The sequence below is a fragment of the Pinus tabuliformis genome, chromosome 7 (assembly GCF_031772625.1).
Source record: "Pinus tabuliformis cultivar Carrire ecotype Pingquan chromosome 7, CPIR1, whole genome shotgun sequence".
Classification (NCBI taxonomy): domain Eukaryota; kingdom Viridiplantae; phylum Streptophyta; class Pinopsida; order Pinales; family Pinaceae; genus Pinus; species Pinus tabuliformis.
The window spans coordinates 1,581,063,442-1,581,082,389 of record NC_142293.1 but is presented as its reverse complement, the minus strand read 5'-3'; the positions used below and the strand labels follow the sequence as shown (position 1 = coordinate 1,581,082,389).

The 18,948-nt window shown below is 41.4% G+C and overlaps 2 protein-coding genes across 2 annotated transcripts in view; one reads left to right on the top strand and one right to left on the bottom strand.

Moving 5' to 3' along the window:
• LOC149254117 (uncharacterized) overlaps window positions 1–18,948 on the bottom strand; it is a 342,370-nt gene that overhangs the window by 39,125 nt on the left and 284,297 nt on the right.
• On the top strand, window positions 4,527–6,430 carry LOC149254118 (uncharacterized). Its single transcript, XM_089456988.1, has 2 exons — window positions 4,527–5,933; window positions 6,056–6,430. The coding sequence occupies exons 1-2, from the start codon at window positions 4,836–4,838 to the stop codon at window positions 6,275–6,277; spliced, it is 1,320 nt and encodes a 439-aa protein (XP_089313114.1). The 5' UTR covers window positions 4,527–4,835; the 3' UTR covers window positions 6,278–6,430.

The window sequence follows — 18,948 nt, the reverse complement described above, 5'->3', positions numbered from 1 at the left end:
AGCTGATCATTGGATAGCAGCAAAGCGGGTGCTACGATATGTGCGTGGTACTTCTGATTATGGCCTCTTATATACTCGCAGTTCCAATCCTATTCTCAGTGGCTACACTGACTCTGACTGGGCAGGTTCGGTTGATGACCGTAAATCTACAGCTGGCTATGTGTTTAGTCTAGGATCTGGTGCTGTTACTTGGACTAGTAAGAAGCAACAGGCAGTGGCTCTCTCCTCAACAGAAGCCGAGTATCGGGGAGCAGTTAAGGCATCCTGTGAGGCAGTTTGGCTTCGACGTATGCTTGCAGATATGCATGTTTTCCAGACAGGGCCTACTTCTTTGTTTTGTGATAATCAGGGAGTGCTCAAACTTGCCAAGAATCCAGTCTTTCATGAACGAACAAAGCATGTGGAAACTCATTGCCACTACATTCGCCAGCTGGTTGAAGACGGCTCAGTTCAGTTGCAATATGTTCCCACAACAGAGCAGCCCGCCGACATTTTCACCAAGCCTCTTGGCCCTGATAAATTTGTAAAATTTTGAGGGTCTATTGGTGTTGTAAATAGATTGAGCATTAAGGGAGGGTATTAGAATATTTCTATTTAGTATTTAATGCTCATTCTTTTAGCTGTTGCTATTTTTATTCTTTTAGCAGTTTCTTAGATGAAACTGTTTGTTCCCATATTCTACATAAAAACCTGATGTTTCTATTATTGTAAATATCTCCGTATTATCATTGAGCTGTTGGCTCATTCCTAATGAATTGATTCGATATTCTTTTACATGCGTGTTTCGCACTGTTTTAATTTTATGTTTAATGCTACGATTGAAAACAGTTATAAGTATTTTATCTTTAACACCATGGCTGAAAATTGTTGGAATTTTAAGGTTTTTCAGAGACGTGATATTTTATCTTTAAAGTCATGCCTGAAAATCGTTGGAATTTTAAGGTTTTTTCGGAGTCATGATATATTATCCTTAACATCATTGCTAAAAAATGTTGAAAATTTGCCTTGGAAAAAGAAAAAAGAAAAAATGTTATTCTAGCATCAAAACTTTTCGTTTCCAAGGTTTCTTTTGCACAAAAAAATTGGCTTTTATTGGTTTTTACTGTCATTTTTTAAAAATGTTGAAAATTTACCTCGGGAAAAAACATAAAAAATAAAAATAAAGCGCTCTTCCAGCATCAACACTTTTCTTTTTCAAGTTGTTTTGTCATGTTTTTTGGCTAGAGTTCTCATTTTGAGTTTACAGTTCTCGTTTGATAGTTTACATTATTAATACCCTGAAATTTTTTCTCTTCTTTTAGAATCATTTCAAATTGAAACATTCAAGACTCAAAGACCAAGATCAAAACCTACTCAAGCACCAAGAGAGCCCTCCAACAAAGCCTTCTTCAAACAAGTAAAAGTTCACAAGGTCAACTGCATCAAAACTTGCCCAGATCAAAATTTCAACCCAACTTCACATAATTTTCGATCTTGTAGCTTCATAGAAATTTCAGCCCTGCAACAAGAGAGATTTTCAGCCCTGCAACTTGTATAAATGCCCCGAAATTTCGCACGTGTGAGCAAAAGATGTCAAAAACAGAAAAGTTCTTCTTGCTTGCCTTTCTCCCTCCTTGACGTTCACACTTCTTTTCTACTTCTCTTACTTGGAGATAGAACTTGTGAGTGAATATATCCAAATGAGGTCGAAGTCTCTTCCTTTTATAGCCTTTCATGTGGTCAAATTAGGCCTCCTTTAGGCCGACTTCTCTTGGCAAGGCCAACTTGGTCTTGGGGGTCAAATAGATTCTTCTAGACACGAAAATAATATTTCCTTTTGATTACAAATTGCCTGAAAGGGACTTTAACTCATGAGAAAAAAAATTATTGACTCTAGAAGCCCTAGAAGCATGAAGAATAGGTTTATCTAGAAAAATAATAATAATAATCAATTTTCTTCTTCTTTTTTCTATTATTTTTCATAAAAATTTACATTGATACAAGTACAAATACAATTATGAAGACCGAACCTAGTTACATTTTCTAACACTCCCTCTTAACTAGAGAGGTATTTGTAATTTCACAACAAGGTATATGAATAATCAATTTAAAAAGTTCTCATAAGAAGAGTCAGATCCATAAGCCATCTAGTAAGCATTACAACCAGCATTGTTAAACTCAAGGATAGCAAGTCCTTTGACTAACAAGCTCTAACTCTCCACTAGATTAGAGCACAATGTTGAGAGGCCTACAAATGGGCACCAACCTCTCAAGGCACATACCCCATCCAGATGTTCACTAGGTATGTCCTTCCAGGACTATTCTTATCTTGGATTCTCAATCTTCAAAAAAATATCAATCTTCTTCGACTACTCTTATCTTGGATGCCCTATCACATCCTCAAAGAGTATCGATCCATTGGACTACTTCCTTTCTTGGATTCCAAATCCTCAAGGAGTACCAGTCTCTAAAACAGTGTGAAACACGCATATGGATTTCCAATGAATGAATTGAATTGATGAGCAAAATGAAGCTCAATAATAATATAGAGATATTTATAGTAATAGAAACATCAAGTTTCTATTAGAAAATAGAAACAACCAGTTTCATCTAAGAAACTGCTAAAAAGATAAAAATAGCAACAGCTAATAAGAATGAGCATTAAACACTAAATAGTATTATTCTAATACCCTCCCTTAATGCTCAATCTATTTACAACACCAATGGACCCTCTGAATTTTACAAACTTATCAGGACCAAGAGGCTTGGTGAAGATGTCTGCGGGCTGCTCCGTTGTGGGAACATATCGCAACTGAACGGATCCGTCTTCAACAAGCTGGCGAATGTAGTGGCAATGGGTTTCCACATGCTTTGTTCATTCATGAAAGACTGGATTCTTGGCAAGTTTGAGCACTCCTTGATTATCACAAAACAAGGGAGTAGGACCTGTCTAGGAAACATGCATATTCGCAAGCATTCGTCGAAGCCAAACTACCTCACAAGATGCCTTAACTGCTCCCCGATCAGTGTTGCACGAAGCGCCCCCCCCCCCCCCCCCCGGATCGAAGCTCTGAAGCGCGCCCCGTACGGAAGCGCCTAGGAAGCGTCGTACGAAGCGCGCTTCGGAATTTTGGAAGCGCGCTTCGTGAAATTTTTAGCGCTTCCTGGAATTTCCGAAGCGCCGGCTCCGAAGCGCGCTTCGTACGGCGCTTCGGGCCGCCGAAGCGTGGCGCTTCGGAGCAGGAAGCGTGCGCTTCACGCACGCTTCCGTACGCTTCGGCGGAAAGGGGCGCGCCCAAGGGAGAAAAACACATTTTTTTTAATTTTTTTTTTAAGTTATGTTCACTCAACCTTAAGGGGGTGGGTTAGGGTGAGGTTAGAGTGAGGTTAAGGTGAGGAATGAAAAGAATAAAGCCCCCATTCATTCCTCATTTTCTCACTTTGAGTTTATGAGAGTTGGAGAAGAGAAGAGAGGAGAGGAGAAGAGAAGAGAGGAAAGGAGAGGAGAAGAGAGGAGAGCTTGGAGGAGTGAAGAAGGAGGAGCTAGGAGAAGGAGGAGGAGCTTGGAGCAAGAGCTTGGAGGACTTCATCTACAAGAGCTAAAGAGGTAAGTTCAAACCCCAAACTCCCTTGTTTTTTTGAAAAAAAATTTGTATTTTTCTCCTCCCTCTCCTACTCTTTCCCATTGTTTCTACTTGCTCCTTTATTTACAGGTTGCCGTTGTCCACCACCTATATCCATATTCCAAGATGGTGTTCTTTTGGCTTCTATGTATCATTCCACTCTTGGTTTTAATGATGGCAAGGGTGAGGAATAGAAGGGAAGAAACAGAAAAGGACATTGGTGATGGTCCTAATAGTAATGACCCAATGTATGATGAGGAGGAAGGGTTTGAAGAGGAAGGGGATGAACTTGAAGGGGACACTGAAACACAAGATGGGAAAGCTACATCAACACCCTTGTGGAACTATGTGACCAAACTTGATGGGGGAAAGGGTGGTGGATCTTACAAATTTGTGTGCCTTCATGGTTGTCATGGAGGAAAACCATATTGTGGTTCATATACCCGTCTGAGGAGGCATCTTTGTGGGGTGCTGGACAGTGATGAAAAAAAGGGTTCTGTGGGGGTACAAATTTGCCCAAACATTTCAACTGAAGAAAGAAGAAAATACATCCAAATAGAGATGGTTGCACAACAAAAAAACAAGAAACAAAAAACTCATTCTGAATCAAGTGCAACCTCTAAATTTGGTAGTTGCTCATCTCCTCATGGTACTTCTGCAAGCTCTGGAGGTAGAAGAACAATAGGGGATTTCCTTAATGTTGCTGGGAGGGATGATGTGGATGGAAAGATAGTCCGTTTTCTTTGTGCTTGCGGTGTACCATTCAATGTGCTTCGCTCTCCCTATTGGCATGAAATGGTAAAGGCCATCAATGAAGCCCCAAAAGGATACAAGGCCCCCAACTATGAGAAAGCTAGAACAGTGTTATTAGAAAGAGAAAAAGCTAAGGTTCAAAGAGCTTTGACACGTTTTACAAACGAGTGGGTAGATTCTGGGGTATCCATTGTATCAGATGGGTGGACAAATATTAGAAACCAACATTTGATAAATGTTCTTGGTGTTTCTTCTAGTGGTGCAGTATTTATTGCATGTCATGACTCCTCCTCCATCACTGCATCTGCACAAAACATTGCAGATCTCCTATTGAAATCAATCAAAGATATTGGTCCGAATAATGTGGTTCAAGTGATCACAGATAATGCAGCAAATTGTAAGGCAGCAGGAAAAATTATTGAGCGTACTCATCCACACATCTTTTGGTCTGGGTGCCTGGTTCACACATTGAACCTTTTGATGCATGATATTGTGAAACACAAAGAATGTGGGTGGATTGCTGAGGTTTACAGGAGAGGGAAGCAGCTCATTAAATTCATCACAGGGCATACAAGGGTAAACTACTTCTATGGCACTTACTCCAAGTTGCAATTGCTTAAAATTGCAAAGACAAGATTTGCTAGTTATTACCTCACCTTTAGGCGGCTAGTGAAGGTGAGACAAGCTTTAACTAATCTGGTGTGTGCTGAAACATGGGATGAAATTAACACTGACATAGATGGTGCTAATGCAGTCAAGGACACTGTTCTTGACAGTTACTTTTGGGGACAGGTTAAATATGTTTTGCAATTCACCAAACCAATTTATTACATGATCAAGTTTGCAGATTCAGATCGACCAGTAATTGGGGAGGTGTATGAGCAAATGGATAGCATGTTGGGGCAGATTAAAGACATTGTTGAGCCTATAGATATCAACTTGTACAATTATATTCGTGTAGAGCTGCAAAACCGATGGGAAATGCTAAATGTTCCATTGCATGCATTAGCATATGTTTTGACACCTAAATACTATCATCCATCATGGCTTTCAACACCAGCACCTGGGGGGGGAAGCAGGAGAAAACCACACCAAGATCAAGAGGTTCACCAAAAATATATGGCTGCATTGAGTAAATTAATCCCTGATGAGGAGGAGGCTGCATTGGTACGGAGACAGGTGAGCAACTATACGCTCAACACTGGTCCATTTGGGAGCATGCATGCAATTAAAGATCGAGAGACTTTTTCTGCTCTTGAGTGGTGGAACATGCATGGAGGGGGTACTCCACTTCTACAGAGTTTGGCATTGCGGGTGCTATCACAGGTGGTAAACACTTCTTCTGCAGAGAGGTGTTGGAGCTCTTATTCTTTCATCCACAGTGTTAAAAGGAACAGGTTGAATTTAGACCGGGCAGAGAGCTTGATTTATGTTCATTACAACTTGCGATTGTTGTCCCATTACTGTGAAGATGCAAAGTCTAATAAAGACTTGTTGATTTGGGACAAGAATCCAGAGGAGCCCAATTTGGAGGATGGAGTGTTGCGACTAGAGCAATTAGAGGATGCTCTTATCCAGGTATGTCCATTGTGGTATGAATTTTCCAATTTTCCCTTATAAAGCATTTCTCTAATTCATGTTTTTAATTTTTTTGTTAACTAGTGTTTTTTTTTTTGCATGAATTTTTTGAGCGATTCTAGGATGATGATGACCGTGTTGATATGCCACCACCCCCACCCCCATCTGGTCCCTTGGTTCCTAGGTTCCATGGTTCAACACCAACAGCAGGGGGTTCTTCTTCATCAGTGTCAGTGCCACGACTTCCACAGGCACCATCTTCTTCATTGCCACCACGTGGAGGCCCGCCACCACGTGGAGGCCCGCCACCACGTTCTATTCGTGGTGGAAGGAGGAGAGATTAGTAGATATATTCACAATCTACTACTTTTTGTCATAGATTACTCATTAGACTTGTAGACTTGTGAATTTGAATTTTGAACCTTTTTGGCTTGGCGGTGACCAAGTGACATATTTTGTAAACATTATTATTTGAATTTTGGGCATGACAAATGTTGACAGTTGCTCACTTGCTAGATAAATCATAATATGCTCTATGTTTTATGTTTTATAATATGCTTAAATGTTTTATGTTTTATAATATGCTTAAAAATTTGATGTATGTTTGTAATAGCTAGAATATAGATGATTGTTGTACATACTAGTAACTACAATGGAATCATGGATGCCATATCTATCTTGATTTATGCAAAAATATGCATGTTTTCATGTCTTCTACAATTAATTTGGTATTTGGGATGTTTGTTTTGAGTATAAATGCAAAAAAATATAAATATATATATATATATATATATATAGCAGACGCTTCCGCGGACGCTTCGCTTCCTAGATTTTTGGAAAATGACGCTTCGGCGTCCCCGCTTCCAAAAAACGCTCCCGCTTCGCTCCCGCTTCGTGCAACATTGTCCCCGATACTCTGCTTCTGTTGAGGAGAAAGCCACTGCCTGCTGCTTCTTACTAGTCCAAGGGACAGCACCAGATCCTAGACTAAACACATACCCCGCTATAGATTTACGGTCATCAACCGAACCGACCCAGTCAGAATCTGTGTAACCACTGAGTATAGGATGGGAACTTCGAGTGTATAGGAGTCCATAATCAGGAGTGCCACGCACATATCGTAGCACATGCTTTGTTGCTATCCAATGATCAGCCTTAGGAGCTGACATGAAGCGAGAAATGTAGCTCACTGCAAAACTGATGTTAGGTCTAGTGGCAGTAAGGTAGATGAGGCTGCCCACTAATTGCCTGAATAAAGTTTCATCCACAAGGGGGGAGGATGACTGAGCTGAAAGTTTGAGCCCTGGTTCCATAGGAGTCGTGGCAAGTTTTCAATCCTGCATTCTGAACTTGTCCACAAGATTTTTGGCATACTTGCACTGAGAGAGAAAGATGTTGTTCTCAGTCTGCCAGACTTCAACCCCCAGACACTAATGAAGAAGTCCCAAGTCTGTCATATCAAAGGTGTTGCATAAGTCTTGTTTGATCCCATGGATCAAGTGTGCAGAGCTGCCAGTAATGATAAGGTCATCCACATAGACAACCACAAACAAAATATCATCACCAGTATGCTTGATATACAAGTTTGCATCAGATGGGCCCCGCTGAAAGCCATGATCTGTTAGGTACTGATCAATTTTCATGTACCAAGCCCGAGGAGCTTGTTTCAATCCATAGAGTGCTTTAGCTAATCTACACACTTTCTGTTCTTGACCGGCAACCTTGAATCCTGGAGGCTGCGTCATGTAGACTTCTTCCTGTAAGTCACCATTTAGGAAAGCACTCTTTACATCCATCTGATGAACTTTCCAATTGAACTGAGCTATTAGGGCAAGGACAAGCCGTATGGTACTCATCTTGGTTGTAGGAGCAAAAGTCTCCTCATAGTCGATGCCTTCCTTCTGTGAGAACCCTCGAGCCACAAGACGAGATTTATACTTGTCTAGGGTTCTGTCAGCTTTGTATTTCACTTTATACACTCATTTGCAGCTGATGGGCTTTTTCCTTGCAGGAAGATCAGAAAGGGTCCACGTGTGATTCTTCTGAAGACTCTGGAATTCAGCTTCAATAACCTATTCCCACTCAGATGTACCTTTAGCCTCTGAATATTTTTGAGGCTCAAAAATACTGTGTAGGTTAGCCATAAGTGCAAAATTTACTGTAGACTATTGTTTGCTCTTATGTCTAGAAGTTCTACCTTCAAGCAGCTCATCATCCTGGAGATCACCAATGGTTTTAGCCCACCATTTAGGCCGAAGAGTAGAGGAACCAATATCAGGAGGAGGTGGAGAAGGCTCAAGAACAATAGGGGAAGCAAGAGGAGGGTTATTTTCTGAAGGAAGCTCAGGTAGTGAATTATCAAACACTGATGCTGCATCATCCCTCCCATCAGGTGGACCTACCGGAAGAAGAAAACTGTGAGGTTGATCCTCAGAACACTGCTCAGAAGGAGAAGACTGAAAGAATCCTCTGTCTTCATCAAATACTACATCCCCACTGAAGCTAAGACGACCAGTGGCTATATCTATCAACCTATAGGCCTTGTGATGATCATTGTACCCTGTCATCATGAGTTTCTGGCTTTTGGAATCCAACTTAGAGCGCTTAGCAGCTGGAATCCAAACATATGCAACTGAGCCAAATACTTTGAGGTGATTGATCTTAGGCTTACGGCCAAACCAAACCTCTTTGGGAGTCTTCCCCTTAATAGCCTGAGTGGGTGATTGGTTAAGAAGATAGACAGCAGTAAATACTGCTTCAGCCCAGAATTTGTTCAAAACACTCCTGTGTTGTAACATGGAACGAGCTATTTCAACAACCGTGCGGTTGCGGCGTTCGACAACACTGTTCTGTTGAGGAGTGTAGGGTGTAGTTCACTGTTCTGTTGAGGAGTGTAGGGTGTAGTTAACTGGCGTTTGATGCCATGAGCATCACAGAAGTTGGAAAAGGCAGAAGAACAAAAATTCCCCCCCCCCCCGTTATCTATCCTAAGAGTCATGATATTATAGCCAGACTCTTTTTCAACTAAGGCTTTAAACTTCTGAAAGGTACTAAATGCATTAGATTTATATTTTAGAAAATACACCCACATCTTTCTACTGAAATCATCTACAATAAGCAAAAAATATTTTCAAGCAGTAATAGAAGATGTATTCATAGGACCACAAATATCAGCATGAATTAACTGGAGTACCTTAGATGCGCGCCAAGATTCTCCATCCTTGAATGAAGACCGATGTTGCTTTCCAGCTTGACAAGCGCCGCATACGCCCAACTGTTGAGTCTAAATATCAGGTAACCCTAACACAAGTCCCTCCCGAGAGAGATGAGAGAGATACTGCATGTTTAGATGCCCATATCGCTGATGCCACAGAGTACTGATGGGAGAAACACGCACTGCTAGAGCCACTTCTGGAGAATCACCAATGTCAAGAAGCCTGTATAGACCATGATCCTCTAGGCCAACAGCAACTGTAAGACTAGTCTCCCTGTCGATAATGGAGCACTTGTGCGCACTGAACATTACATCAAGGTAAGGAGAGTTCCTCATAATCTGGCTGACAGACAGCAGATTAATTTCCATACCAGGAACATAGTACACATTCAGGAAGATGAGTGTGCGCTCACCAGACTGGATCTGAACTGTACCTCTGCCAACCACTATGTACTTTTCACCTCCGCCGAATACCACAGAATCACTGAAAGGTGAGAAGTCAATAAACCAGTCACGCCTGTGAGAGAAATGACGTGATGCACCAGAGTCAATGTACCAAGCAGAAGACGGGACATGATCTGAAGACCTTTTAGCCATAAAGGCGTAAAAGGCAGATTCTGACTGCTCGGAATGTTCTGCAACAATCGATGTCTGATGGGGCCCTCCCTGTTTCTTTTGTTCAGAAGCAATCCTCTGTCGACAATCTTTCTTTATGTGGCCGAACTTGTGACAGTAATTGCACTGCACATTTTTCTTCCTAGCAGGATCAAAAAACTGAGAAGAACATTTCTGTTGAAAGGACTGAGAGGACTAATATTTGGCAGCAAAATCATTTTCTGAGGAGGCTGATGCCGCACCACTACCAAACTGTTGTTTCCAACGATCCTGCTGCATGAGTTTGGTGCATAACTCCGGAAACTTCAGATCAACATTAGCAGAGGTAATGTTGAGTGTTTCTATGAAGTACTCATAAGATTTTGGTAGACTTTTCAGAGTGATGACTACCATATCTTCTTCCTCCATGGTGCGACCAATGGCTTCGAGCTGATCTCAAATGTCTTTAATCTTGTTGAGATGTTCCTGCAAAGACATATGTTCATCCATCATGATGGAGACCAACTGATTCTTGAGAAAGAAAGCTCTGCTCTTGTCGGATGTCTCGCGCAATTCCTTCAACTGTTGCCAGATCTCGGCAGCTGTCTTGCCAGAAGGAATCTGTGGTAACTGATCATCAGTCACAGAAAGCTTGAGGAGCATAACGACCTCTCGATTTCAATCATCAAACTTATCTTGATCGGTGCCAGTTGTACCAGGATGGAGCTCTTTGTTCAGAGCGAGCTGGTCAAGATGCCTATATTCAAAAATGGTCAACATTCTCTATTTCCAGATGTTATAGTTTGTGCCATTAAAGCGCTGACTGCCTTCCAACATCAGGTTTGTAAGAGAGGCCATCTGCACGTTTCCCAAGATACAGAAAAAATCTGACAGGTGATTCTTTCACACAGGATCGAACACCGAGAAGCACAATTTACGTAACTAATCACTGGTTTAGGAACTGTTTTAATTTGTAATACAGCAACAAATTGAGCCGCAGAATCAACGTCCAATCTAGCCCCTGACAGCTCTGTACTGGCCCCAGATTACCACGTCCAGCACCCTTAAAAAAAAATGATTTCCCTGTCCCTTTAATTTGAATCAGACGGAAACTTAGTACAGTGACAACACTCGTATTTTTAAAAACATATGCAAATAAAATTTCAGTTACCCAGCACCCTTGCCGCTGTATAAAAAAATCCGCTGGAAACACCGGTTCACACGAAATCGATGAAAAGTGCCTGGTGCTGCTAGTGGTGGGGATTGTAATTCAGCATGGCCGCTTCCATGTTTCGAACCTTAGACCTCGTCTCCCTACAATCTCGAGTCTTCATTGTATTCCTTGCCGCTACTATTCTTCGCACTTGCCTCTTTGAGATCGTGCACTGGGCATTTTTTTTTTAATAGCGCTTCCCCGCGTCTCTCATCAAACTGATTGAAAGATTCATATTTTCCATATGCAATTGTGTAATAATATTTTATTACCTGAGTTGTCCACGCAGGCAGCTCCAGGATTTACTGCAAAGGCGGCACTGTGGCAGTCTAATATATATATATATATATATATATATATATATATATATATATATATATATATATAGCCGGCTCCGCATTCCCGTGCCACAAAAAAAACAAAAAAAACGTCAGCGTTCACGCCGAAATTCCAACAAGCACACGTTGTTCCGGAATGCTACACCTGCGATTCAGTTGCCGTCGTTCTGGAAATGCTTACTGTGTCGTCGTTGTGTTTGGCCAAAGCACTGCTGCAGAAAGTGCCACATGTGGATGACACGAACCAATATGCTCGCAAACACAAACACAGGAACGAAGGCTCCCCCACTTCCCGTCGACGTCACGGTTCGAATCACCACGAAAGCCAAAATATTGACCGGTCTTTATGTTTTCTAAAGCGTATACAGCCTCTTTGAAATACGGTCCCGAGGGTTTTGAAAAAAAACCCGACTTTGAACTTGAACCCACGCGATGGTGACGGAAGGGGCTTCTAACCAGTAAGAAAAAAAAATTCTCCCAAAGGCGGCGAGTTGCTGTTTTGTGGTGCAACACAGTGGGATTTGATCGACCGGAGGATCAACTCAGATTGGGTTCGGTGCCAAAAAAAACACGGTCCAAAGTATATTCCAGCAATTAAGAAACCCTCGGAGTAGTCAAAAACCCACAAGCGCAAAATAAACAACGATGTCCAAAGAAGAACATGATGCCCAAAAAAATTTCAGATTCCAAGAGAGCAATTTGGCAAAGTCATTAACTTACTCCTCGGCTAAGTCACCTGACACAGGATTCGGGATTCGACGAATATGGGGATTCGAGTGTTGGATACAGACACGTTGACCCCCCGGGACAACACAAGTTCAGATACGATATATATTATTTTATTAATATATATATAGTAAAATTTAAAAATTAGATATATATATTTCAAACATAGATCTTCATCTAAATGTAAGTTTTACAAAGTAACATTATGCATACAAATACAACTGTGACATAAATGATAAATAATAATACAAATTCAATTCATCAATGATCCAATAGGAGAAAGACAAGATAGTAAGATAAAGATAATGTAGTTTTCTTGTTAAGTCATCAAAATCAAAATGTGTTACATAGGTAGTGCAATGCCAATGGCAAATAGAAATAGCAAAAACAAAACAACTACAAGTATACAAGCCTCAAGGCAATAGCTAGCTCATGACTCGTGAATCATCAATCCTCATAGTCATCATAAAAATCAGCACCACTATCCTCATCATCATGGTCAACACTGCCCCCCTATGTTGCATCCTCCTCCCCTATATCCAAGGTCATCTCTGCATCTGCTGGTGTGGTGGATGACCCCTCTACAGTATCACCATCATCAAATGCAACAGGCTCTAGCACTAGATCATTAAGATCCAAGTTGGCCAATGCCAACTCAACACTGTTGTCCAGAACCATATTATCAGGAAAGACATCCCACATCTTTGTCTTTCCCTTCAACCACTCATCCCTCTGCCTGTAAATAAGACAAAGGTTGGTGGGAACATACACCATTGTCTCTACCCTGGACTGCTCAAGCCTACTCTTCTTGACACTATACAAATCCCCATATGTGCTCCAATTCCTCTCGTAAGAACAGGACGAAGTCACCTAAGAGAGGAGCCTCATGGCTAACTATTGTAGAGGAGGGGCTTGTTGCCTCATGATTTGCCCACCAAGAATAGGACTTCTTAGCCCCCTTGTCTCTAATCAGATCATACCTTGCAAATCGACCAGTGCCAGTAGAAAACTCTGCAAAGGCATCCTCCACCTCATCAAGGGATGCTCTATCCTGAAAAACCCGCTTGAATGCATCTTTCCTCCCCTGTGAGATTTCACCATCCATATGAGGAGGGAATATCTGGGAAGGTCCACCATTTAGCCACTCATGGTTGTAGTATTTTGGGTTCAATGAGCGAGCCAAACAATGTAAATGTGTGCAATTATTGTCCCATCTGCTGACAAGAATATCATGTAACTGGTGAAGAAGGCTTTAGATGATGTCTCATACTCGGGGCATTCATTATGTAAAATAATGCTCCTCACTGACTCAAACATGGAATCCCATCCCTCATAAACCTCTCCTAGGATGGGTTGGTCTATATCTGAAAATCAAAGCAAGGAAATGATAGGGTCCATGATTTGAATAAATAGATCTACCCTCTCCCACCAAGCATCATCTAACATTGTGTCCTTCACTCTTTTAGACGCTACTTGATCTATCTTTCTCCAAAAAGACCAAAACTCTGAAATAACCATGGCCCCAAGAGCGGTCTTGACCTCCCTCAACCTCTTCAACATGATGAATGAAGAGGCAAACCGTGTATCCGCAATCTTCAACAATGACATATTGTTGTACTTCTTGTAGATAGTGAGGGCATTTGTATGATTTTGTACAAAATTACGGATATGTCATGCATCCTCAATAATGTTACCAATCTAAAGCACATCAAAAGCAATAGATTCCAATGCTAAGTTCAATGAATGGACAATGCAAGGTGTCCAAAACACTTGTGGATATTTAGCTTCCACAATCATGCTAGCAGCCTTGCAAACAGGTGCATTATCTGTAATGATTTGCAAACAAGAATCAACACCTACATCTTCAATAACTTTAAGAAACAACTCACCCATATATTGTGCATCCATATATTGTCCAAGTGCATCCACTGCATTCAAGAAAACTGGACCATTCAAGGAAGACACCATGAATTTGATGAGTGGGTGTCGTGTTGGATCTGTCCATCCATCAGAAACAATGCTAACCCCAGATGTTGGCCATGATGCTTTAATAAGCTCAAGCATTTTTTCCACCCCTTTTTTCCTTCATCAACAATGTGGTTCTAAGCTTCTCTGACCCAGGAGGCACATACCCTGATGGAGCCCCATGAGTTAGAGCTTTCATATCTCAGTAAATAGAGGTGAGCGTGCAACATTAAGGATATGAAGTTTTGATAGAAAAAAAACGCAATGGTGAGATCAAGCTCTTCCCATTTCTCCTTCTGAAAAATCTTGTCCATTGGACCAAGTGAAATTGCCTTTCTTTTTGTTGCTTGTCCCCCACCAGAACTCTCAAATTGGAATTTGTTGTTGTTTTTCCTCAAGAATGGAAGGGGGTCATCATTCTTGGTTTTTTTTTTATTTTGCAGCCACATTTTCCATACCAACGTTGGACTCTCTTTCCATTTCTTTCCTCTTTGGTAAAGGCACCTTTGTATAAGCTCTAATTCCACAACCTGGTAAAGCCAACGAATGACCTTTCACACGGAAATATGTACTCATGAAAGTATTGCGGCAATAGTTGCATTTCCAACTCACACTGCCTCCTCCCTTCACCTTGCTACTTGGCCCTTGATCTCTTGTGACATATTTCCACAAGGGATATTTGTTATCTTGAGGAGGAAGTCTTCCCTCAACATTTGAAGATGTTGTTGCAGCCCCACTTGCAATAGAGGGAACACTTGCAGCATACCCTGAAGAAATTGGGAGAGGAGGGGCATCTCCAATGGGGACATTCTTCCCCTTATTTTGCCCCTTCCCTATTACCCTTGACTGAGCCACGAATGCTATAAGAAAAAAACCAAAAATGCAAAAATTTGTAAAAGAAATGCACATGCAAACTATTGTAATAAAAATGCAAAAAAAATTGAGAGAAAATGCACTTATCTGTTGCATGAATCTCCTTGAAAATGCCCCCACACCCTTTGCTCCTTGCTCCAAAACACTCACAGCAAACCCACACCAAACTAAACAACTCAATGTGAAAATAGAATGGAGAAGATTGTCTTTATAACGCCGCACAAGTTCCTGATTTCCGGATTCGAATCCGAAAATCGAGACATGATCAAAGAAGACGTGTCCTGATCTTCGGACTCGAATCCGCCCGAATCGTGTTTGACTCGCCGGATACGGGACACGACGAGCCTGGGGGACGAATCTGGTTTCATAGCTCTTGGTCCTCTTGTGATTCATATGTTTGGCAATTTCCTTGTTTTAGAGTGATATAATTATTGTTGTCCTAACATCATCATAAGTAGCTCTTTCATAATTTTTTGGGTTCATAGTGGTTTGTGTTGTTAAGCTCTAACAATTGCTTGTCTTGTGTTAGATTTTGAGAATTTGTTAACTTGGCACTATGATCACTCATATACCTAAGTTCTAATCTTGTTGAAGAGTTAAGATACTGTGAGCATTTGAAATATAATTCGAATAAGAACATCAATGGAATATCTTGAGCTATTGTGATTAGAATCTTGTTTTGGTAATCATTGGCTAACTGATAAGTGGATAAGTGCCCTAAGTTTCTTTAATTTTTGTCATTGGTTAAATATCTTGTGGATTGAACTATTGTTGGCACAGAGTAAATTTGCACTTTTTTGGCTGTGAGAGTGCACATAACTCATTGATAAGTACTCTTGTCGTTAATGACTCATCATAACTTAATGTACTTAAAACATTAGGCTAATCTCAAAACTAGGAATTTCACTCATTATCATTAAATAAGCATTCTAGGCTTAGCATGCATTAAAAACTTACCTCCATGCATAAGCTTGGTTCATAGATTCCTACGACAACTCTTTCTCATCTAGCTTGAGGGATTCAGCCCTTCTTAATGGTTAACACAGTGACCTTGACCTTGCAGTCGTCAAAGCCACAGTCTCTACAGAACCAGAGGCACTGGGTGGTTGGAACACAGGGGGAGGTATTGTTAATCAAGTCTTTGCCTGCTTCTCGTTGGCTTCCATCCCACAACCTACTCTGAAGACTGTTCTCAAAACAATTAAAGGCTTCATTTAGACTAGGCATATAATTTAAAACTAACCAAGATCCGTGCATTACACCTAGATCCTAGGATTTGCACAAGCATACAGGTTAGTCAATCATTTAAGTAGCAATTCTCCATCTAGTTACTTGGCATTAATTTACAATAAGCAAGAATTGTGACTCCATAAGGCACTGGTCTCATACTTAAATCTAATATAATCATTGATCTTGCTAAAATTAAATCAAGTAGCTAGGCCACTCAATTGTGTCTCTTGGACAAGTTGGTTTCCAACTTGTCTCTCATCATCTCATTTCCATAGGGACTACCCCCCATAGCCAGTTGTTGGGACACAGCTAGAACGGAGTGGGCGGGGATCAGAGTGACAACCCCCACCCTGAGCAGTTGTTGCGGTGCCTGTACAATCTGAGTGACAACAGTGCCCAATCATGATACTTTGGAAATTACTTAGTTCATTTTGATCCTTAAACTTCTAAATGGGATGGATAATAAACTTGTCCACGAGGGAGGAAACCCAAAGGAGACAATGTAATGACAGAAAACATAGCAATAAGAACTAAACATTAGGTATATGTTTAAAGAGTTTATCTTTCAAGCTTTCTAGATAGTCAAGTCTATTGGATTGAAGTTTGAAGATGGCTTGCATGATCATGTGACCTGCCACCACCAGTGGGTGAAACCCATAGGAGAAATTTTCCCCTAGATTTGTCCTCAGCTAGCAATCAGCAGCCACTGGATAGCTCGATGTGCCACCATTCTCCACCACCTGAGCCAGTAATTATGTGCCCTCACTTGTCTATTTTGATCGTGTGTTTGAAGGTGGGCCTTCCAACGCTAAAGGTATGGATCTTGATTATGTAATTGGGTATTTTTGCTTACTTGTCATGGACACATTTGGACATTGATTAGTGGGGGGGTTCGGCAGAAAGAATTGGCTTGGTTTGTACTCTTGTCCCCTTGTCCAACTTCGTGATTAGTCTTGTATCCTAGTCTCGTGGGATCTCCTTTATTGGCTACTACCTTTAGGAGTGGTGCTACATGGGAAACCCTGATTTTGGTTGTGTAGTCCCGCTTCCCGACACCACATACATCACTCCCCTCCGCTCATTATAACCCCTTTTCACATATTTCCCATTCGCGTCCACATTTGTCCATTGGGTCCACAAAGGGTTAGCCCCCCCCTCCCCTTGTCCACACTTTGGGTTGGGCCTAAAACGATGCCCCAGAGGTTGATGCAGCTAAAAAGAAAGTTAAAAGCATAATCTGGCCACTTACAACAGGGAATGTACCATAAAATGCAAAAGTTGTTCGAACATAAATATTTAGCACATGGGAAAGACCCAAACATGAGCTTTGCCCCCTATCATTATGGCCATCACCCTAGTTCCTAAAGCCCCTATGTGAGCCCCCTGCATCATTTAGGAACCCATGATTGTCCCAACCCCTGGTGCGCGATGAACTTCCCAACCTTAACGGTGTATTCACTGTTATATTATACAGATCATGCTCTCATTCCCTGGAGCCCCGAGTAGTTAGAAGAAAGAAAAATAATTAAAAGGAAAAAGGCATATGTATAAGGGTGGAAAAACAAAGGCCAGGGTAACTCATGTACCATGATTGCTCCCTCTTACATCTATACACCCATGTGTGGGCTTCCCTCATTATAGCTACCCTTGTATCATGGCATGTGGCTTGGAGCCTTCCCTATTTCCCCGCTCTGTTTCATCATTATTTCACATGAAACCTACCATTTGACGAATGTACCATGGACCTGTCACTCCCTTAGAGATTGAAACCACCTAATAGGGTCCTTTATTTTCCTCCCTCTTCAGCCTAGGGGCACCTCTACATTCTAAAGCCCATTATGGAAGGGCATGCCACTATGAAGTGTCCACTTGAGCCCCTAATTTGTAAGTTCATTTACTCAATTGCACTAATGAATTGTTGTACTGGAAGGTGAGAAGACGCATTGGATCTTATATAGGATTGCAAGCGGCTTTTCTCCTTAGGTTTGGCCTCCCTATACGGGATATAGGCCATCCAAAGGGTCATGATGGCACTAGTAGGGTGAGCGTTGAGAGCCATAGACCTCCACAAACAGAGCATTGATTGCGACACCATAGGATTCTTCAGCACCACATTTTGCTTGCTTGTGCCCCACTCATGCAGAGATGATGCACTTGGACCAAATCGCCTAGCCGGACACAATACTTACACCAGACACTTTCCATATGTTGAGAAATCAAGGACATCGGGATTTAAGTGATTTATCTTCTAGTAGCAACTGCTTGTGAGTGTTTCTTACTTCTTAGATTAGGATCTTTCTTTCACTTGGATTATTAGTGTTCTTCATCAAACAGTTACCAATGAATAAATCATAAAGAGACGAGATAGAATGTAGGCTGACAGCCAGGGCCAAAACCTCTCCCACTTGAGAGGAAAACCCGAACAAATTCTTCTTCTTATCGAGATTCCAATTGACGAATACCAAGACCAAGACCCTTGACCTATTTGTCGCTCCAAGACCAGACCCTTGACCTATTTGTCGCTCCAAGACCAAGACACAAACCTTCTTTGATGAAGTCCTTCTTCCCTGAGTCAACGATAGTCAACCCTCTTGCTTCTTCCTTCTTCTCGGCTATTCATCAACTTCGGCTTCCTCCTACTTCAGACCTGCACTTTATTTCGGCCCTAGTTGCAGCACATATGGTGATCTAACCTCTTTATCTCCTTCGCTTGGACTGGAAGGCTTTCTTCTTCAACTCAGCTTCTTGAATGCTTCTTGATTAGGCCTTTAGCACAGCAAGAAGATCTTCAGCCCTTTTTCTGCAACAGTAACCCTTTTCCTTGCACGTGTGAGTGGAGATCAGTCCTTAAAATAGTCCCAA